The 23220-nt window shown below is 44.6% G+C and overlaps 1 protein-coding gene across 3 annotated transcripts in view; it reads left to right on the forward strand.

Moving 5' to 3' along the window:
- The first annotated feature begins 6453 nt into the window (after positions 1 to 6453).
- Positions 6454 to 23220, forward strand: part of sphkap (SPHK1 interactor, AKAP domain containing) — a 56237-nt gene continuing 39470 nt past the window's right edge. For all 3 annotated transcript variants that reach the window (XM_024444835.2, XM_024444837.2, XM_024444838.2), the window contains exon 1: positions 6454 to 6547. In XM_024444835.2, the coding sequence (XP_024300603.1) occupies positions 6504 to 6547 (44 nt within the window). In that variant the 5' untranslated portion in view covers positions 6454 to 6503. The remainder of the gene's footprint in view (positions 6548 to 23220) is intronic.

The raw sequence follows: 23220 nt of genomic DNA on the forward strand, positions 1-23220 counted from the left end.
TTAGCCAGCAAGTGAACTAGCACTGGCAGTATGGGATAATGGAGAATGAACAACATTATTTCTTCATCACCTTGCTAGATAGTTAGCTTGGTAAACATTTAGTGTTATGTGCATTGGGCTGCACTTACCACCCCATTAATTTCATATGACGCGTGTGTGACTGCCTGACTCAGTTAGCAAGCTAAAGTTAGTGAGCTAGCTAACTAATGAGCAGGTGCATAATATCAAACTGAACCTAACAAAAAAATACTTCAAGCACAAAAGTTGTTAACTAGATGTAAAATATGTAACTTCTGTTGGCTCCCCCACGTGGAGGTTTGTGCTCTCTGATTGTCTTGAAGCCAAGTTCAGCAGGGAAGTATTTTGTTCTAGCAAGAGAAGGAAGGTCCTCCTGAAGTACATATCGGCAGTCAGTGTGTCTGTATCATAACTGTTGCGTCGTCACTGTTGAGCATGTTCAGCAGATGATTCACTCTGGTAACAGTGTAAATCCATTCGACATTCGGGACACCCAAGCCCCCTCTCTTTTCAGTTTAGAAACACATACACACACACACACACACACACACACACACACATGCATGCTCACACATAATGTAGACCCTGAACCAGAGGCTAATTCTAATTCACTTATGCCTTATGCCTCCCAGCATGCATTGAGTCACTGCGCTCTGGTGCCCACCTGTTACTTGACATGACTTGACCTGTCATCATAACATGTCCTGGATGACTGAGTACACATGAAGGTAGATTAAGGAGCTGCTTCACTCTCTCTCTCTTTCATATCTTTCTCTCCCTCTCTCTCTCTGTGTATATCTCCCTCTCTATCTCTGTCTCTCTTTCTCTCTCTCTGTCTGTCTGTCTCCCTCTCTCTCTCTCTCTCTCTCTCTCTCTCTCTGTGTATCTCCCTCTCTTTCTCTCTCTATCTCTGTCTCTGTGTATATCCCTTTTTCTCTCCCTCTATCTCTGTGTATCTCCCTCTCTTTCTCTTTCTCTCTATCTCTGTCTCCCTTTCTCTCTCTCTCTCTATCTCTCTCTCTCTGTGTATCTCCCTCTGTTTCTCTCTCTCTCAGTGTATATCACTTTTTCTCTCCTTCTTTCTCTCCCTCTATCTCTGTGTATCTCCCTCTCTCTCTCCCTCTGTATCTCTTTCTCTCTCTATCTCTTCTCCCTTTCTCTCTCTATCTCTGTGTCTCCCTTTCTCTATCTCTGTGTATCTCCCTATCTTTCTCTCTCTATCTCCGTGTATCTCCTTGTCTTTCTCTCCCTCTCTTTCTCTCTTTATCTGTGTATCTCCCTCAATCTCCCTCTCTATCTCTGTGTATGTCCCTTTCTTTCTCTTAGTGCATCTCCCCCTCTTCCTATCATTCTCTCTAGCTTTTAACCCTCTCTCTCTCTATTCATTTCTCTCGCTCTCTTCCTCTGTTTCCTTCTCTATATGTCTCCTATCTGTGTTTCTGAGTGTGTGTGTATGGATGGGGTGAGAAGGATCTGGCCCTGCTGGAGATTGAGTGTGGCATCAAAGCGAGACCTTTCCACTGTTTAGACACTGGCAGCTTTCCCATCATTACGAAGAGGGCCATGCGGCTAGCTAATTACCCATAATCCCTTGCATAGCATCTTGTGAACCTTGTCATACAATACCTTAGTGTGTGTGATTATGCACGCATACTTTTGTGTGCTTGTGCACATGGTGTGTGTGTAGATGTATTACTGTCTGAGGTTAGTTCCAATCGGCACTCGCTCTATTCCTCTGTCTGACTCCTCTTCCGGTTTAGAAGAGTTTATTTAAAGAACATTCACCTGTCTCTCTGATCTTTAAAGGAAGAAAAGCAGGGGTCAAAAGGACCGTGGCGGGCTGAATAAACAGTGTTTGATGTTGATGAGGATGTTGGAGTGATGAGGATGTAGTCGGAGGGGTGTGTGTGTGTCTAATAAAATCAAATGAAATTGGTCACATGCACAGATTTGTTATAGCAGTTGCAGCGAAATGCTTGTGTTACTAACTTCAACAGTGCAGTAGGATGTCTTGCAAATACAATACAAATAATCAAATAATCAAATAAAAAAAATCTAAGCAAGAAATCAAGAAATTACAGAACGAGCCCAAGTAATAATCCAGAGTAGAAAGTAACAATTAGAATGAGCATTTGTCAGAATCCAGAATATAAATATATGGTGTTCATAGACAGTATATCATTTGGAGAAAAAAATGGTATGTACAGTAGTAGCTGCATTAGGATGAGCGCGAATACAGTATTGTCATACGTAGTGAGTAAACAACAGCATTTAAACAGAATATGAGGTGACCAGCGTTCAATGACTCTATATAGATGGGGTATTAGTCTCAAGGTGCAGGACAGAGTACCGGGTAGGTAGCCGGCTAGTGATGGCTGTTCAACAGTCCGATGGCCTGGCGATAGAAGCTGTTTTTCAGTCTCTCGGTCCCGGCTTTTATGCACCTGTACCATCTCTGTCTGCTAGATGGTTGCAGAATGAACAGACCATAGCTTGGATGGCTGATGTCTTTGAGGATCTTCTTGGCCTTTCTTTGACACCAAGTGCTGTAAATGTCCTGGAGGGGAAGGCAGCATGCCCCCGGTGATGCTTTGGTCTGAATGCACCACCCTCTGGAGAGGCATGAGGTTGAGGGCGGTGTCGTTGCCATACCAGGTAGTGATGCAGCCTGACAGAATGCTCTCAATGGTGCATTTGTCGAAGTTTGTGTGTCTTAGGGGCCATGTCGGATTTCTTTAGCCGCCTGAGGTTGTAGAGGCACTGTTGCGCTTTCTTCGCCATGGTGTCGGTGTGGTGGGACCATTTGCTTGTAAGTAAGCATTTCACTGTAAGGTCTACGCCTGTTGTATTCGGCGCATGTGACTAATAACATTTGATTTGATTTCAGGTTCTCGGAGATGTGCACATCAAGGAAATTTAAGCTTTTGACCCTCTCCACTACAGCCTTGTCAATGTGGATGAGGGCACGCTCCCTCGTCTGTCTCCTGTAGTCCACAATCAGCTCCTTAGCCAGGGCTTTAACCTCCTACCTGTAGGCTGTCTCATCGTTGTTGGTAATCATGCCCGACACTTTCTTGTCATCAGCAAAATGTATGATTGAGTAGGAGTCGCATTTGTTGGGGCGGTATGCAAATTGTTGTGTGTCTAGGTTTGTCGGGCAAGATGAGGTTGTATGGTTCTTGACTAGCCTCTCAAAGCACTTTGTGATGACAGAGGTAAGTGTTACTGGGCGATGGTCATTTAGTGCAGTTACCTTAGCTTACTTAGGTACAGGAACAATGGTTGATGTCTTGAAGCAAGTGAGGACAACAGACTGGGATAGGGAGAGGTTGAATATGTCCGTAAACACTCCTACCACCTGGTCTGTGCATGCACCGAGGATGCGGATTGGTATTCCACCTTGAGAGGGTTAACACGCATGAAAGTCCTACTCATGTTGGCTACAGAGATCGAGAGCCCACAGTCCTCGTGAGCAGCAGGGGCCCACGACGGTGGCTCTGTGTTGTTTTCCTCGAAGCGGGCAAAGAATGTGTTAAGTTTGTCTGGGAGTGAGGTGTCAGTGTCCACAACGTGGCTGGTTTTACCTTTATAGTCCGTGATTGTCTGAAGTCCCTGCCACATGCGTCTCGTGTCTGAGCCATTGAGTTGCGACTCTACTATATTCTTGCAATGTCTTTCTTCTTTCTGATGTACTCGTCCATGTTCCCAGTCACCTTACTGTGGTTAAATGCGGTAATTTGCACATTCTTTATTGTGTGAATGACCAACGTTGAACAGACCTTACGACGCTTGCTTCCTGCTTTAATTTCTGCCTATGGGCGGGGAGGAGCAGAATGGAGGCCTGATCAGATTTTCCTGAAAAGGGGGGGGCCTTGTAGCCATCTCAGAAGAGAGAATAACAAGCGTCTTCTTTCCATGTATAAGGTCACAAGGTGAGACCCAGATGCAGACACAGGAGGTGGATGGTTAGAGTCTTTGTAGTTTATTTCTAATCCAAAAGGAGTAGGCAGGAGAATGGTCATGGACAAGCAAAAGGTCAAATCCAGATTCTGAGTCCAACAGGTAAAGAGTGGCAGAAAGGCTCGATGTCAGGGCAGGAAGAAGGGTCATGCAGGCGGGTATGGATTCCAGAAAAACAGGCAAGGGTCAAAACCAGGAAGGCTAGAAAAAGAGAATAGAAAACAGGAGCATGGGAAAACACTCTAGTCGATTTGAAAACATACAAGACAAACTGGCCCAGAGAGACAGGAAACACTGGGATAAATACACTGGCACAGAGAGACAGGAAACACTGGGATAAATACACTGGGGAAAATAAGCGACACCTGGAGGGGGTGGAGACAATCACAAGGACAGGTGAAACAGATCAGGGCGTGACACCGCGTATAGTAGAGGCGGTGTGTTGGTTGAATTTCAGGACAAATTTCCTTAGATTTCCTTTGTTAATTAAAGTCCTCAGCTACTACAAATGCAGCGTCCGGATATGCGGTTTCCAGCTTACTCAAAGTCCTGTATAGTTCCTTGAGTGCCACCGTGATGTCGGCTTGAGGGGGGATAATAAACAGCCATGACAATAATCGATGACAGTCTTGGGAGCTAATGAGGGTGGCATTTGATGGTGAGGTATTCCAGATTGGGAGAGCAGGCGTGCCTGTCTGCCTGCCTGTGTGTGTGTAATACAGCCTGGAAGAGCAAGGCAAAGGGATGATTATGGGAGTGTGGGCTGGTGCTTGAGAGCAGCTGTTGATGCACACAGGGGAGACGACTAGGGCCAATAAGGGATCCGTTGATGAGATGTTTGGATGATGCTCTTTACACTCCGGGCGGAGTGGATTGGAGAGACATTGGAGAGACAAGGACAGTAGAGAGGGAAGAAGAGGGAGAACGCCTGCGACTAAGATGATCGCTGTTACCAGGAAAACCTCTTCTAAGTGTTTGTATATCAGCTGCCTTAAGAGAGCGACTGAAAGCGATCAGTGGTTGGATTGGATCTCAAACCAAAGACAATTTTTCAATCAAGCTCTCTCCTCTGTATCCATCAGAAAGGTTGTGACTCCATCGCTGTGTTGGAGGAAGCCATAACTGAGTACAGTGACACCTTCATCATGCCAAACAAAGTCATCCCTGTGTGCCGTGACCTCATTAATATGCGCCTTATTACTTCATCAGTGTGCATGGCAACCTCATTACAATGTGTGGTGACTTCTTCATTGTGCAAAGTGACTGTTTGCATCTGCATGACAGCCTGAGCTATGTCTAATGAGTTTAGCCATTGTACTGTGCCATTGCTATGCACTTAAACTTTTACCAACTTTTTGGCATTTAGCAGACGATTTTATCTGAAGCAACTTACACTCATGCGTGCATACATTTTTACATGTGGGTGGTCGCGGGAATCAAACACACTATCCGGGCATTACAAGCACCATGCTCTACCAACTGAGCTACAGCTTTTAGGCTATGTTCCCCATGGAAATACTGTGGATTTGGGTTAGGGTCACCATTACACTAAAAGAGAAAACAACTTACAATATCTAGTCTTCTCATCAGCATACACTGAGTGTACAAAATATTAGAAACACCTGCTCTTTCCATGACATAGACTGACCAGGTGAATCCAGGTGAAAGCTATGTTTCCATATTGATGTCACCTGTTAAATCCACTTCAGTCAGTGTAGATGAAGGGGAGGAGAGTACCCTGTAGGTGCCAGGCCCACTGGTTTGAGTGTATCAAGAACTGCAATGCTGCTGGGTTTCTCCACGCTCAACAGTTTACCGTGTGTATCAAGAATGGTCCACTACCTAAAGGACATCCAGCCAACTTGACACACCTGTGGGAAGCGTTGGAGTCAACATGGGCCAACATCCTTGTGGAATGCTTTTGACACCTTGCAGAGCCCGTGCCCCGGCTAATCTAGGCTGTTCTGGAACTCAATATTAGGAAGGTGTTCCTTATGTTTTCTACACTCAGTGTATATGGATGTGAATTGTTCACAAATGAAAAGCCTCACAAGTAATCTGTGTGCTATTACCCTGCAGAGGTGTGTTGGGGGGTGGGTGGTGTGTGAGACACAGGGCAGAATAACAGCACAACATAAGGCAGACACACATTCTCTAACCGTGAGCTGATATAAGATGGCGTGTGTTTGTGTGTGTTGCATATGACGATGTACTGTTGTGCTTCCCACTTCCCAAGTTCCCATTCCCATAATGCCACAGCAAACACCTGCCATTACGACTCAAGGGAAAACCACTGTGCTGTGGAAGAGGTGAAGACGGCTCCATCTGTTTCCTTCATCTATAGCAGTCTCTCTGTCTGTTCATGTGCGTGTGTCTGCTTGTGTCTGTGAAATATAGATGTACGCAAACACTATCATCCAACATTCAATTGTATTTTATATTTATTTTTGAATATTTTCCTCTGCAGGCAGAACACCCCCCCACTAGCAGAAACAGGTTCGAGGAAGGAAGACAAGAACTAAGAGATGCTATTGTCACTCTTCACTGCGCTCAGAAACTTCACTGAGAGGTAAGAGAAACACTCTGCTCGACTGTGTGGGATGACAGTATGCATTGTGTGATTCACTGGATTTGAAATGTTCCAAAGTATCCAGAACACAACCTTTAAGGGAAACAAGCTGAGAGTTTTGGGAGTTCGGTATAGGCCAACTTCCCCACCACACCACATGGTGGAGTACTTTCTATGTCCACCTATGGCAGCAACATCGCTCTCTGGGCATGATGACTACATTAAGGCCTTCCATCAGTGATACTCAAATTGAAAATCATTCAACTAAATAATGAGGATTTCTATCAGCTTCATTGAGGTGTCGATTACATCTCACTTTCCAGTGTTCGAACCTGTAAACAAGGCTGCATGGGATTTATCTCAATGCGACTCCGTGCATCCAATGGCAATGTCAGCTTAAGTATAATGCCGGGATCCATTGTGGATTTAATAGCTCTATAATGCAATTCCACCTCTGACAACATCAAAACATCAGCTATGCGGATCTGATTGAACCGGGCCCTAAATTGCCTCCATTCATCATGGACCAGGCAAAGCTACTTCAGGGAGGGAGGGCGGGAGAGAGAGAGAGAGACAAAAATGATAAGGCTAGCAGTTCTCTGTGCTGAGGCAGAGGTGGGTCATAAAATGCTTATGCCTGCCTCTCTGGATGTCTGGCTGGCTGGCTGCCCGTCTGCCTGTCTCTGTCTGTCTACCTGTTTGCATGTCTGCTGACTGAGCACACACGTCCCTAGGACCTAGACCCAGACAAAGGCAGGACTAGGGGTGTTGAGGAAGATGGAAGACTGTGTTTTTTTTGGACAGATGTAAGCAGCGCTGATGATGGCACTGATGCCTGTCTGTTCTGGGGGATCATTGGGTAATGGGGTGTGAGTATATCTCACCACGGTAGAGAAACAGGAGAAGCAGAGACAGGTGTGTTGGTGATAGGCTAACCCACCACTGGGAAAGGGGCCATATCCGAGGAAAGAGGCATATCCGGAGATATCTTGACTTGACTCGAAAATATATACTGTAGATATGACATGGTAATTTCCTTTGTCCCGATATCGACTCATTCAATATCCGACATAGGTTATTGAGATATTTGACATGATTTGTGTTAAAGAGAAACCCCTGCTATTTGATGTCTGATCATTTCTGCTGTCATTTGGGAGATGAGGTACACTATGATGTTAACCAACAATGGTGTAAAGGTCCCTTTTTCCCTGATTGTGACGCGAGTGTGTGATGAATGAGCCGCTTCATGTCTGACAGGAAACATTAGCATCAATGTTTGTAGTGTGTGATCCAAGGGAACTGGTACCAACTGCAGGCCCCTGTACCTGCACCCCCAGCTGTGGAGCATTGGAGGCTACTAAGGGGAGGGACGGCTCATAATAATGGCTGGAACGGAATCAAACCATTTGTTCGATGTATTTAATACATATACATTTCATTTATTACGCTCCAGCCATTACCACGAGCGCATCCTCCCCAATGAAGGTGCCACCAACCTCCTGTGGTGTGTAGGGGGGTGGTGGATGAGAGGAGCCAGGGGATAGGGCTGCCTGGCAGGATCAAACAGGGTGTTTTGGGGGAGAGGGGCCTAGTTAAAAGGGGCCCGGGGAGGTTTGGTTGGGTAAGTGTGCAGGTGTGTAATCAGTGTCCTGGTGACAGTAATCAGGAGGAGATGTGGCTTGTTCTCTCTCTCTCTCAATTTTTTTATTTAATTTAACTAGGCAAGTCAGTTAAGAACACATTTTTATTTACAATGACGACCTAGGAACGGTGGGTTAACTGCCTTGTTCAGTGGCAGAACGACAGATTTTTACCTTGTCAGCTTGGGGATTCGATCTAGCAACCTTTACGGTTACTGGCCCAACGCTCTAACCACTAGGCTACCTGCCTCCCCTCTTTCTGTCTCTCACTCCCTTTCTCCTCTGTCTTTTATCCTCTCACATCAGGTTTTATGTTCATCTGTCTAGACTGTTATTGATTGAGGTTTTAATGTCTCCTCGTTGAATTTATATTGGGTTTGCATGTCGGGCAATGAGATGAGCGGGTCTGTGTATAGGTACTAACACTGGCGCTTCGCTTTGGTCCGTCTCTGGTTTAGTGATCCTCTGAGGTAAGCCAGGCTCCGCTAGGCTCATATCGCAGTTAAGAGTGATGCTTGGACACACACACACACACACACACACACACAATCTCCACACACACATGTCCCGCCCCCACCCCCCCCCCACATACACACACTCCCTAGCAGATGCTTAGTAGTTTTGATCTGATAAAAAAAAGTCCATATCTCTATTGAAGCAGACAGCAGGATGCCTGGGCAGCCCAGGCTCTGGACATCTGCTCCTGGCACACAGCACACTGACTCGGACTCACACACTGATCCTCAGTAGCAGGGAGAGCACATGTTTAACACACTGTTACACTGGAGCCCAGAGGCAGCAGCCGACGTGTAAGTATTTTCACAGAAGGACATCCTATCACCTCTTTTCTCTCTGTCTCTGTCTCTGTGAGTGTATGTCTCTGTCAGTTCAAGTTCATTTTAAGGGCTTTACTGGCTTGGGAAACATATGTTTACATCGCCAAAGCAAGTGAAATGGATAATAAACAAAAGTGGAATAAATCTTTTTAAAAATGAACAGTAAACATTACACTCACAAAAGTTCCAAAAGAATATAGACATTTCAAATGAAATATTATGTCTATATACAGTGTTGTAATGAAGTGTCTATGTCTCTCTCTCTCCAGTTACACAGATAAACACTCAGTCCCCCATAATAAATGTGTGCCTCTGAGGGTTTGCATTTAGCCAACCTACTCCCTTGCCAAGACAAGAGAAAAGAGAATTCAATATGTATTCACAGTAAGGCACTGAGACGTGGACAACACACATTACTGGACCCGCAGAAGATGTCAACACAAACACACAATAGGAAGTGAAGGTAAACAAAGCAAACAAAAGGAGGGTGGATAGAAAAATGTAACTCTTTAGAGGACAGAACAGGGCCACGTCGGACAGATGTTCCCTTCAGATTAATATTCTCACTCCCTGTGTGTGTGTGTGTGTGTGTGTGTATGTGTGTGTGTTTCATCCAACCACGGACTCGCTGTGCTGTCTGATTTCATGCCTCCTGAGCAACGAGAACGGAAAGACCCCTCTCCTGCAGTCATGGCGCTGTCACAAGATTTTAATAAATGATACTAACAAACAGGAATATCAGCCTCTCACCGTACGACGCGGTGCATGTGGCGGTAACTGGGGCTAAATTTAGCTCCACTCCCTCCCTCTCTCCTGCACGGTGAACAACGTCGATCACACTGTTTATGACCAGCGCCATTTTATGACTTTTCCATTTCTTTATGAATTTTTAAACCATGGAAGTCTTTAGTTCTATAATGTCTCTGTTGGGCTTTAATTCACCCCTCCTGGCTGTGCTGTTGTTTTGTACCATAATCAGCACGTGTCCAATGGAAAACAGCATTGAGACAGAATTCTTTTCCAGACATCCACCACCCGCACATTCACTGTGGCATTAATTCATCACAAATTTGATAACAGGCAATTAATAATTGAGCAGTGTTTGCTAATTAAGTCTTGGAGAGGGCTAGTGGAATACTCTATCCTGTTTCCTAAGACACATGTTATTGACACACCTGAGAAGAAAGGGATGGGCCTGCTTGTTTTCAATCTGCCTCAGATAGGCTAGAGTCATTTCCCCTCCTGTTGAAATGCTTGATCAGATTTCAAGCTGGCATGTGTGTGTGTGGCATGCGTGTGTGTGTGTGTTTGTGCATGCGTGTGTGTGTGTGTTTGTGCATGCGTGTGTGTGTGTGTGTTTGTGCATGCGTGTGTGTGTGTGTTTGTGTTTGTGCATGCGTGTGTGTGTGTGTGTGTTTGTGCATGCGTGTGTGTGTGTGTGTGTGTTTGTGCATGCGTGTGTGTGTGTGTTTGTGTTTGTGCATGCGTGTGTGTGTGTGTTTGTGTTTGTGCATGCGTGTGTGTGTGTGTGTGTGTTTGTGCATGCGTGTGTGTGTGTGTGTGTTTGTGCATGCGTGTGTGTGTGTGTTTGTGCATGCGTGTGTGTGTTTGTGCATGCGTGTGTGTGTGTGTTTGTGCATGCGTGTGTGTGTTTGTGCATGCGTGTGTGTGTGTGTTTGTGCATGCGTGTGTGTGTGTGTTGTGCATGCGTGTGTGTGTGTGTTTGTGCATGCGTGTGTGTGTGTGTTTGTGCATGCGTGTGTGTGTGTTTGTGCATGCGTGTGTGTGTGTGTGTTTGTGCATGCGTGTGTGTGTGTGTTTGTGCATGCGTGTGTGTGTGTGTTTGTGCATGCACACAAATACAAACACACAAATAGACTGTGACCTCTCGACCTTCTCTAGCTCAGACTAATCTCTCACTATTGTCTTGTGAATGACTCTTCAGGCCTTTCAGAGCACTACAGCCTACTGGAGGAGTTCTACTATCTGTAAAAGGAAACTAATTCATGTAACACATCTCAGGACTCTAAAATAAACCCTTATAATATCCATTTTAAAAGCCTAATCCCACATTCTGGATAGTTTTCATGCTAGTGGTCCATGGTAGTGTATAGTGTCCGCGTCCCAAATGGCACCTATTCAATATACAGCAGTGCACTACTTGTGACCAGAGATGGGAATATGACCATTTGGGACAGAGCCAAATGACTCTCTGTCGATTGCTTAATTCTGTTTTTCCTTGTTGCCTGTAAAAAACTCAAAGTGGCCCTCCCATCCGACGGCACTTGAGAACTCGAAGCTATTTCTTTCTGGGCAGCATTCATGTGGAACGCTCACTTTAGTCAGGGCAGACCAACTACCACACACATGCACACAGAGACACATGCACTCGCACGCAAACACACACACACACACACACACACACCGGCTTTGTATACGCCACCCTGTTTCTCTCTGGGAGATTTTCGACAAAAACAAACCCTGTCCCACTAATCAGAGTAGAGGTGGGATCGATGGACAGTGAGCAGAGTGCCTCTGATAGTGCTTTGGGCCTGCAGGTAGGCTGGCTGCTCAGCTCTCTGCCTCCCTTGGCTCCCTGCCAGCCCCCCTGACACTACTTGTATGCTGCAGGTTGCAGAGACTGACCATTGGGAGACACACAGGGGAAAGGGGCGAGCAGTGGATCACGCAAGGGAGTGTTTAGGTAGTTGGAAGGTAGGAATGTGAGAATTGACCTACTGGAGGAGAAGGGGGAGAGGGGATAGCTGCATTGGAGCAGTTGTAGGTGGGTTGTTGTTTGTGTGTGTGTGGGGGGGGGATTTGGAAGAGGATGGGGATGACTTACAATAGTTTTCAAACTGAGGGAGACCGAGGTAGAAATCATCATGTCGTGCCATGTGGAATAAACAGGCAGGACACCCGTGATATAAGTCAGTATTCGAGGTCCATCCTCGTCTGAAGATGATGGGAGATGACGTCAAAACCGGCCACTAGGGGCAACAGTGAGCACTGTTACCTTCAAGTAGACTGGTTTTGCTAGGGCGTTGTGGATGGGTTTAAGCATCTGCCTCTGGTTCCAAAAGTTGCTTGTTTATGCCTAAACGTGACCTTGGAACGATACAGTGAAGTAACGAAACACTTCGAAATTTGACGTTTTGAGTGACTCAATTTTACATTTGAGAAACATTGAAGAACTAATTCTGATGTGAGATTGTGCGAGCTTGTTGGGAATAAAACACCTGCTTGTAAACATGACTATTCCATTACTTTGTCATGTTTTAAATCTACTCTACCAGTGAGAATCGTCCTGTTGACTTGAAAGCAACCTGCTAATAAATATATAACTCCCTCAGAAACCTCTGTAAATGGGGCAACATTAAAGGTTTCTAAGGCGAGCACAGTGACTCACTCTATACTGTATTAACAACAGATACCAGGTCATGTCAGTCAGGTCACACACACGTGCACACACACACACACGAACTGCACACACATACACACACAAATCACTTACATACACACTCACAGTTACACACACACACACACACACACACACACATACACCACCCGTGTATACTGGATATTACGTCCATCTCCAAGGATGAGGTTTGGAGGCAGCAGCAGCACAAACATGTACTGATGAAGAAATAGTTCCTTATTAGATGAATGATAATAATGGGAGATCGGCTGGATGATAATAACGGGAGATCGGCTGGATGATAATAATGGGAGATCGGCTGTACCTCATCCAAGCTGCACTTCCTCTCTGGAACTGAAAGCAATTTTCTTCTTTCCAGAATGTGAACGGTCTGATATGCCATTGCAATTATGCACGTTAGTGTCACATTTCAGACATGTTTATTACCATGTGTTTTCGCTGTGCATTCAAAGACTACAGCCTAATTTGCTGTGTCCGTGCCACATCTCAAATGGATCCCTATTCCCTATGTAGTGCACTACTTTTGAACAGAGCTCTGGTCAAAAGTAGGGCACTATTACTATAGAGGGAATAGGGAACATTTAACCAAGCTTCATCATCCTTATCGCTACACAGTCGGCAGCATAATGAAACCACGGGCTGCTCTTGGATAAGAGGAGGCAGCCTGTTAGAAAGACAATCATTTAATTGCGGAGTCAAAGCAACCTGCTATTCCATTTGGTTTCAATGTTATTTCTAAAGCTTAATTAAGTTCTGCGTGGACCGCCTAGCGTGTTTTCTCCTCAGCTTAGAAAGTGATCGCCGAATGATTAGTTGATGAGGTTCTGAACTGCAGACTGAGCCCTGTTACGGCTTTATAGCCTCTAAGGACTTCTCACATAGAACATGCACACACACGTTCAATGACAAAGAAGCGAGAAATTGACCGAAAGCCTGAATTTAAAGTGTATTAAATAGATGTTTTTCTCTCACCCATCGACACACAATACTCCATAATGACAAAGTGAAAACGTGTTTTTAGACATTTTATCAAACATATTGTAAATGAAATACATAAATATCTCATTTACATAAGTATTCACTGCCCTGAGTCAATGCGTTTCTCCCCTTTACCCCTTGCAGATTTGCTCTGCAAGGTTCTCTTCAAGGATTTTCCTGTATTTGTCTCCATTCATTGTTCCCTCTATTCTTACCAGTCTCCCAGTCCCTGCCGCTGAAAATCATTTCCATAGCATGATGCTGCCAACACCATGCTTCTCGGTGGGTATGGTGTTAGATGGGTGAGCTGTGCCTGGTTTTCTCCCGACATAGCCCTTTTCATTCAGGCCAAAGAGTTCAATTTTTTTGTCTCATTAGAACACAGAATCTTTTGCCTTTATGATCTCAGAGTTTTCACGTGCCTTTTTGCTAATTCCAGGTGTGATGTTATGTGGCTCCTTCTCAGGATTGCTTTAGTCTGGTCACTCTCCCATAAAGTCTAGATTTGGCAAAGTGCTGTAGAGACTGTTATCCTTCTGGCAGGTTCTCCCATATCAGCCAAGGAACTCTGTAGTTCTGTCAGGGTGGTCATTGGGTTCTTGATCACCTCCCTGACCAAAGGTCCCTTTTGCCCGGTTTCTCAGTTTGGTCGGACGGCCAGCTCTAGACAAAGACTGGGTGGTTTCATATTTGTTCAATTTCCCAATGATGGAGACCACTGTGCTCTGGAAACTTTCAACACTTTATAAATTGTGTCCTTCCCAGATATATACCTCATCACAGTTTAAAAATCTCAGATCTACGGACAATTCCTTGGAATTCATGGTATAGTTTCTGTTCTGACATGCACTGTCAACTGTCAGACCTTATATAGACAGGTGTGTTTCTTTCTAAATCATGTCCTAACAATTGAATAGGCCAGAGGTGGACTCCAATCAAGTTGTAGAAACATCTCAAGTATGATCAAAGGAAATTGGATGCTCTTGAGCTCAAGTTGGTGTGTCAAAGCAAAGGGGTGTGAATACTTATGTAAATGTATTTTATTTTATTTTAACCTTTATTTAACTAGCCAAGTCAATTAAGAACAAATTCTTATTTACAATGATGTCCTACCAAGAGGCAAAAGGCCTCCTGTGGGGACACGGTCTGGTCAAACATTTTTTATATAAGACAAAACACACATCACGACAAGAGAGACACCACAACACTACATAAAATAGACCTAAGACAACAACACAACACGGCAGCAACACAACATGTCAACCACACAACATGGTAGCAACACAACATGGCATCACCACAACATGGTAGCAGCACAAACATGGTACCAACATTGTTAGGCACGGACAACATCACAAAGGGCAAAAAGTTAGATTCAACAATACATCACACGAAGCAGCCACAACTGTCAGTAAGAGTGTCCATGACTGAGTCTTTCAATGCAGAGATGGAGATAAAACTGTCCAGTCGCTAGCTGCAGCAAACTGAAGAGACGAGCGACCCAGGGATGTGTGTGCATTGGGGACCTTTAACAGAATGTGACTGGCAGAACGGGTGTTGTATGAGGAGGATGAGTGTTGCATCAGGTATCTCAGATAGGAGGAGTGAGGCCTAAGAGGATTTTATAAATAAGCATAAACCAATCAACCAGTGGATCTTGCGCCAGGTATACAGAGATGACCAGTTTACAGAGGAGTATAGAGTGCAGTGATGTGACTTAACATTGGTGGCAAATCTGATGGCCGGAATGGTAAAGAACATCTAGCCCCTCGAGAGCACCCTGACCTGCCGATCTATAAATTACGTCTCCGTAATCTAGCATGGGTAGCATGGTCATCTGAATCAGGTTAGTTTGGCAGATGGGGTGAAAGAGGAGCAATTACAATAGAGGAAACCACGTCAAGATTTAACCTTAGCCTGCAACTTGAATATGTGCTGAGATAAGGACAGTGTACTGTAAGCCATACTCCCAAGTACTTGTATGAGGTGGCTACTTCAAGCTCTAAACCCTCAGAGGTAGTAATCACACCAGTGGGGGGACCACATGAGATAAGGTACCAGTCAAACGTTTGGACACACCTACTTATTCAAGGCTTTTTCTTTATTTTTACTATTTTATACATTGTATAATAATCGTGAAGATATCAAAACTATGAAATAACACACATGGAATCATGTAGTAACCAAAAACGTGTTAAACAAATATATGTATTTTAGATTTGAGAGTCTTCAAAGCTTTGCACACTCTTGGCATTCTCTCAACCAGCTTCACCTGGAATGCTTTTCCAACAGTATTGAAGGACTTCCCACATATGCTGAGCACTTGTTGGATGCTTTTCCTTCACTCTGCGGTCCAACTCATCCCAAACCATCTCAATTGGGTTGAGGTCGGGTGATTGTGGAGGCCAGGTCATCTGATGCAGCACTCCATCACTCTCCTGCTTCGTCAAATAGCCCTTACACAGCCTTGAGGTGTGTTGGGTCATTGTCCTGTTGAGAAACAAATGATTGTGCCACTAAGTGCAAACCAGATGGGATGGTGTATCGCTGCAGAATGCTGTGGTAGCCATGCTGGTTAAGTGTGCCTTGAATTCTAAATACATCACCAACAGTGTCGCCAGCAAAGCATCCCCACACCATCACACCTCCTCCATGCTTCACGGTAGGAACCACACGTCACAACACAACCGATTGGCTCAAACGCATTAAGAAGGAAAGAAATTCCACAAATGAACTTTTACCAAGGCACACCTGTTAATTGAAATGCATTCCAGGTGACTACCTCATGAAGCTGGTTGAGAGAATGCCAAGGTTGTGTGCAAAGCTGTCAAAGCAAAGGGTCGCTGCTATGAAGAATCTCTAATATAAAAAAATATTTTTTTAACACTACATGTTGCCATATGTGTTATTTCATAGTTTTGGTGTCTTCACTATTATTCTACAATAGTAAAAATAAAGAAGAACCCTGGAAAGAGTAGGTGTGTCCAAACTTATGACTGGTACTGTATGTTTTGGAGGTGTTCAGAACAAAACGGGGAGAGAAAGCTTACTGGACACTAAGAAAGCCTTGTTGTAGAGCATTTAACACAACATCCAGGGAAGGGCCAGCTGAGTATAAGACTGTACCATCTGCATTTAAATAGATGAGAGAGCTTCCTACTGCCTGAGCTATGTTGCTGATGTAAATTCAGAAGGCAAGTGACAGGCTGTGGCTGAGATAGCAAATGGTATGACTTTACACACTGCACTATTTGAGAGAGGTACACAAACCAGATCAAAGACCCCTCAGAGACACCAATTCTCCACAATAATGGAATGGTCTGCCGTATCAAAAGCTTTGTCCAAGTTAATCTAAATAGCATCACAACATCGCTTAGAGTCAAGGGCAGTGGTGACATAATTTTGGACCTTTAAGCTCTTGAAGTGACACATCCACCTCCAATGAGATATTTCTCATTTCATTTTCAATAAAAATTTGCAAAGATTTCTAAAAACATGTTTTCACTTTGTCATTATGTGGTATTGTGTGTAAATGGGTGAGAAGAAAATAGCGTTTTAAATCAATTTTGATATCAGGTTGTAACACAACAATATGTGGAATAGGTCACGGGGTGTGAACACTGTCTGAAGACACTGTAGTGTGCATACAGTGGTGTCTAGGATTAAGTCGGCTAAAAGCTTCCTCCTTCGTTTCTCTGGCATCCTGGGAGGATTAAAGGGGACAGGCGATAATCAGTGCCCGAACAGAGAGAGAAAGAGAGAGAATGAGATATAGAGAGAGTCAGAGACAGAGAGTGGGGGAGAGAGAGAGCTGTGTCTTCTCCTCAGCTAACTCCACTCTTCAAGAAAATCAATCAAACAAACCGCTGAGTCTCAAATGAGCAATCTAGCCTAGTGTTCTGTCGTACTAGTACTGACTTGGCTTGACTCTGGGCTCTGACTGAGCTTGGCCACCGCCTAGGCTGTCACCAGCCACTACCGTAAGGCAACCTCCTTCCTTTACCATCCCCTATACCCACTGCCAAGACTCCAACCACCCACCCCTCTGACTGCCACTGTACTGCACACACTGTACATCTCATTCACTGTACTGCTATTTACCCACCAACACTCCACAGCTCCTAATGTAACGCCACCATTTACAGTATCACCCCCTGCCACCTATACCCACCGCCAACACTCCCCACCTTCCGACCTCCTGTCCCACTGCCTCCCCAGACAGGCCATTGGATGAATGTCAAATATTGACCTCAGCTTGTGAAATCAAGTTGACCCTCCCACTGTGTTAACCTCTATGTACAATAGTGGCAACAATGTCAGCAGAGACCCCTCACCCAGACCCTCATTAACCTCTCCATATGATTCTAATAATAATAATTATCATGTCTGTTAATCACATCCTCTGCTCATTATTCTACGTAAACAGGTGACTAGATGCAGAGGACCAATCATGTGAATGAGCAGGTATAACTGCAGAGAGAGGCCGCGTGATTAGACTGGTTAATGATGTCATTAGCCATAATTGCGGCCACGTCAATGAGCCCCTATGTGCCGTTTATGTAATGCTGAAATGCACTGTTCCCTGCCACCGTGCGCACGTGCGTGTGTGTTTGATAGGTGTGAAATCGATAGAATGGAAATAATATGCTAAAGTCCATCTTTCGGGGAAGCTCCGATTTCATGCATCATTGAACTCTGCGTGGAATAGTTTTTCTCTCCTCCATGTACATCGTTCTCAGAGAAATCTGAGACCGAAGTGTGGCAGTCATTGGAATGTCAGTGATATCCATAACGGTCTTGTCTATCAGTGTAATCTTCCATCCAGGGTGCGTATACACACACACACACACACACACACACACACACACACACACACACACACACACACACACACACACACACACACACACACACACACACACACACACACATGACACTCCATTGTAAAACTCTTATTAGTAAAGTCTTCTTCTTGTCCTTTGATGAGGGGATACAAGCCAGATCACATCAACTGGAGAGATGTGATGGAAATAAAAGTCCCTTTAATACACTTCTGTTAGTCTAAGCAGTCACAAATCCTTTTCTAACAAGCAAGGCCACACACGTACACACAAGTACGCGCACAGGCACTAATGCGGACACACACACATACATGTGTAAACATACACACAAATATGCAGGAAGATGCACGCGCACACACACACACACACTTGTGCAATTCTTTATTTATTGTTGTTTCCCATCCTTCATTTACATGATTTTTCACAAACAACCATTATCTGCCTACAAAACAGGAACCAAATCAAACCATGTGTAGCCATCTACATATTCTGGTATTCCATCTTTTCTAACTGATGAATGCTAAATATCATATAAAGGGCCAGTGCAATCAAAAACGTGATATTTCTGTCTTTTTGACCATTTTAATTGAAAACAATCACAGTAACGGTCTTTTAAAAAAAAAATTGCTTCTTAGCGAAGAGCAATTAGTCAAACAAGAATTTAGCTAGGACTGTTTGGGTGTGGTAAGAGTGGGGAGGGGAAAGCTCAAAACTAGCTATTGTTGGCAGAGAGGTTTGGAACTCTCTTTCTTATTGGTCTATGAACTGATTTACTGCCTGGCAGGCCAAAACTCCATCCCACCAAAACAGGCAGAAATGTAATGTGGTCTATTCAAACAGCTCTTACTCTAACAGGGCATTATCATCATTTTCACAACTTCACAATTGTTATCCAGAAATTATTTGATATTGAGATAAAAATCACTGCATTGGATCTTTAAATGCATTACTGTAAATTCCAATGTCATGAGAAGTCACTCACCACCCAGTAAAATATTTTTCTTAGCTGTGGGTGACATAACCTCTCCTTTACAGTAGCATGTGTTGTGTGTCCTCTCGTCCCAGGGGTGAAGGGTCAAACCCTCACTATTCCTAATGTTCCATAAATATTTCTGTCTGTGTCACAACCACTCAGACTCATTCTGAAAGCACTGCAGTCTCTCTTTCTCTGTTTCACTCTCTCTCTGCCTTTATCTCTCTCTCTGTTTCACTCTCTCTGCCTTTATCTCTCTCTGTTTCACTCTCTCTGCCTTTATCTCTCTCTCTGTTTCACTCTCTCTGCCTTTATCTCTCTCTGTTTCACTCTCTCTGCCTTTATCTCTCTCTCTGTTTCACTCTCTCTGCCTTTATCTCTCTCTGTTTCACTCTCTCTGCCTTTATCTCTCTCTCTGTTTCACTCTCTCTCTGCCTTTATCTCTTTCTGTTTCACTCTCTCTCTCTGTTTCACTCTCTCTCTGCCTTTATATTTCTCTCTGTTTCACTCTCTCTGCCTTTATCTCTCTCTCTGTTTCACTCTCTCTCTGCCTTTAGCATCTTTCTCTCTCAACCTCTCTCTCGGTATATACATGTCTGTCTGCCTCTTCCCTCTCTGCCTCTTCCCTCCCTCTTTCTCTCTCAACCTCTCTCTAGATATATACATGTCTGTCTGCCTCTCTCTCTCTGCCTTTCCCTCCCTCTGCCTCTCTCTCTGCCTTTCTCTCGCTCTTTCTCTCGCTCTGCCTCTCTCTCTGCCTTTCTCTCACTCTGCCTCTCTCTCTCCTTTTTGCATGTACACATATTTTTTCCAACCGCTACTCCAATTGTGCGTTCCTGTTTTGTAACCAGGCAAGCTTTAAAATAGCTCATCTGTGACAGGGCTTTGACAGTGAGAGCACTCTCTGGCTGGTTTCTTCTGATTTCCACACTGAAACGCTTTGCTCCTACTGGCTCACTCTGATGTGATTCTGTGTTGATGATGGGGATGAGATGATTTGAGTGGTTGCTTCAATCTTTGTTGTTCCTTCTATCTTAAAAAAAAAGAAAAGACCTGATGGAATTGTTCCCTTTAAATGTCCGTGGGATTAGGAGACACTGAGAAACAAACAGAGGAAGGGATGGGGATGGAGAGAGAAAGAGAGAAAGAGGGAGAAGGATAGCGGTAAACAGAGGGGAAATATGGAGAGGAAGAGAGGGGGAAAGATGGAGCAAGAGAAAGAGAAGAGAGAGAGAGAGAGAAAAGACATGGTGTCCTGTCTACTCTGAGCCAGACCATCAGTACACATCAGTACACAATCAGTACACAGGGTTCCCACGGCTGTCCCCATATGTAATCTGTGGAAAGGGTTCTACATGAAACCCAAAAGAGTTCTACCTCGAACCAAAAAGGGTTCCACTAGGAACCAAAAAGGGTTCTCATATAGGGACAGCAGAAGAACCCTTTTGGAACCCTTTTTTCTAAGAGGGTAGTAGTGTCAGTTGTGTTGGGTATGTACTGTATGAGTGGCCAGTGGGCAAACTTGTGGCCTGGGTAATTCTAAAAGGCCTAAGTGAACACCCCAGTGTTCACACACACATCTGTCTGTCTGTCTGTCTGTCTGTCTGACTGTCTGACTGTCTGACTGTCAGCCTGCAGGTGACCGCTGTCACTCATAGTATAACACACACATAAACACACACACACACACACAGCTGTCACTCACAACACTCACTGACTGATTTGAATGCGAGCGACAGCGCTAACTGCTAGCAAATGCAGTCTAATGATCTGACCACTCTGCCACTCTGTCTGTCTGTGAAGAGGACAACATGTCTGGTCTGACTGACAGACACCCCCGGCTAATGACAGAGAGGACACAAAGCCTGTGAACAACAAGAAGTAGCAGTGTTTGAATACAAACGGCTATACTTACCAACAGGAAATGCCTGTGTCATGAATACTAACACCTGTCTGACTGAGAGAAAGGTATTTGAGAGAGGTGAGGGAGACATGACTAGAGAGAGCAGTAGGGATTGTGATAGACATATGTGGCAGGGTCTACAGGCAACTACAGACTACAGAAAGAAAACTAGCCACATCACGGACACCGACGTCTTGCTTCCAGACAAACTAAACACCTTATTTGCCCGCTTTGAGGATAATACAGTGCCACCGACATGGCCCGCTACCAAGGACTGTGGGACCCCCCCCTCTCCTTCTCCGTTGCCGACGTGAGTAAGACATTTAAACGTGTTAACCCTCGCAAGAGCATGTGCAGACCAGCTGGCTGGTGTGTTTACGGACATATTCAATCACTCCCTATCCCAGTCTGCTGTCCCCAAATGCTTCAAGATGGCCACCACTGTTCCTGTACCCAAGAAGGCAAAGATAACTGAACTAAATGACTATAGACCCGTAGCACTTACTTCTGTCATCATGAAGTGTATTTGAGAGGCTAGTTAAGGATCATATCACCTCTACCTTACCTGCAACCCTAGACCCACTTCAATTTGCATACCGCCCCAACAGGTCCACAGACGATGCAATCACCATCATACTGCACACTGCCCTATCCCATCTAGACAAGAGAAATACCTATGTAAGAATGCTGTTCATCAATTACAGCTCAGCATTCAACACCATAGTACCCTTCAAGTTCATCAATAAGCTTGAGGCCCTGAGTCTCAGCCGCCCTGTGCAATTGGGTCCTGGACTTTCTGACGGGCCGCCCTTAGGTGGTGAAGGTAGGAAACAACATCTCCACTTCGCTGATCCTCAACACTGGGGCCCCACAAGGGTGTGTACTCAGCCCCCTCCTGTACTCCCTGTTCACCCATGACTGCGTGGCCATGCACGCCTCCAACTCAATCATCCAGTTTGCAGACGACAATGTTTACATATCTTACATTACTCATCTCATATGCATATACTGTATTTTAAACCATCTATTGCATCTTGCCTATGCCGCTCGGGCATCGCTCATCAATATATTTAGAGGTACATATTCTTATTCCATCCCTTTAGATTTGTGTGCATTAGGTGGTTGTTGTGGAATTGTTAGATTACTTGTTAAATATTACTGCACTGTCGGAACCAGAATCACAAGCATTTCGCTACACTCGCATTAACATATACTAACCATGTCTATGTGACCAATAAAATGTGATTTGATAGAGAGGTACTAGTCATAGGGAATGATGGAGAATGTATTGCCTTGAATCACAAGAAATGATTCGGCATGGTGGAAGTGCTGTCGCATGGCACTGTGAGTGTGTGTGTGTTTGCGTGCCTGTGTGTGTGTATGTTTGGTCACACTGGTGCTTGTGTAGCACTAGTCCAGTCCTCTGCAGGTGAAAGAGAAGGGAGACTGAGGGCTACATGAACTTGTAGTTTACAATATAACTTCTCTGTCTACTGCAGTTAGACCACTTGTCTTTGGTAATAAGGGGAAAGGAAAATTACTAATCCTGCAGACTAGATGGGAGTGTGTGCTTGAGTGGAAGGCGAGATGAGGTGACTAGGGGCGATTTGAGAGAGAGAGAGAGAGAGAGAGAGAGAGAGAGAGATCCAGTATGACTTACCCAGAGGGGAACAGCAAGGTGAGCCACTTCACATTGCTTGTCCTCTATGCAGCCTAGGGACTATGGAAGTTCAACATACGGCAGTGATGAATTTAGGGACTCACAATTAATCTTTCTGGATTTACCTCGGTTTGACTTATGTTTATGACCGCGGTGACACTGTGATGAGGTAACTGTGGCAGCCTATGTTGAACATCCATTCACAGTACAATATTTGGCAAAATAACTTATATGTCACAACTTACAAGTCTATTTTTATGTGCAGTATGTGACACATTTACAGTACCCCCACCACTCTAACACATACACAGTAAAACAAGCTGCAGCCTGTCAGGATCCTGGGCCCTGCTCTCTATATCATAATCAACACGCACACACATACACCCCTCCCTCTGCAGACTAA

The sequence above is a fragment of the Oncorhynchus tshawytscha genome, linkage group LG14 (assembly GCF_018296145.1).
Source record: "Oncorhynchus tshawytscha isolate Ot180627B linkage group LG14, Otsh_v2.0, whole genome shotgun sequence".
Classification (NCBI taxonomy): domain Eukaryota; kingdom Metazoa; phylum Chordata; class Actinopteri; order Salmoniformes; family Salmonidae; genus Oncorhynchus; species Oncorhynchus tshawytscha.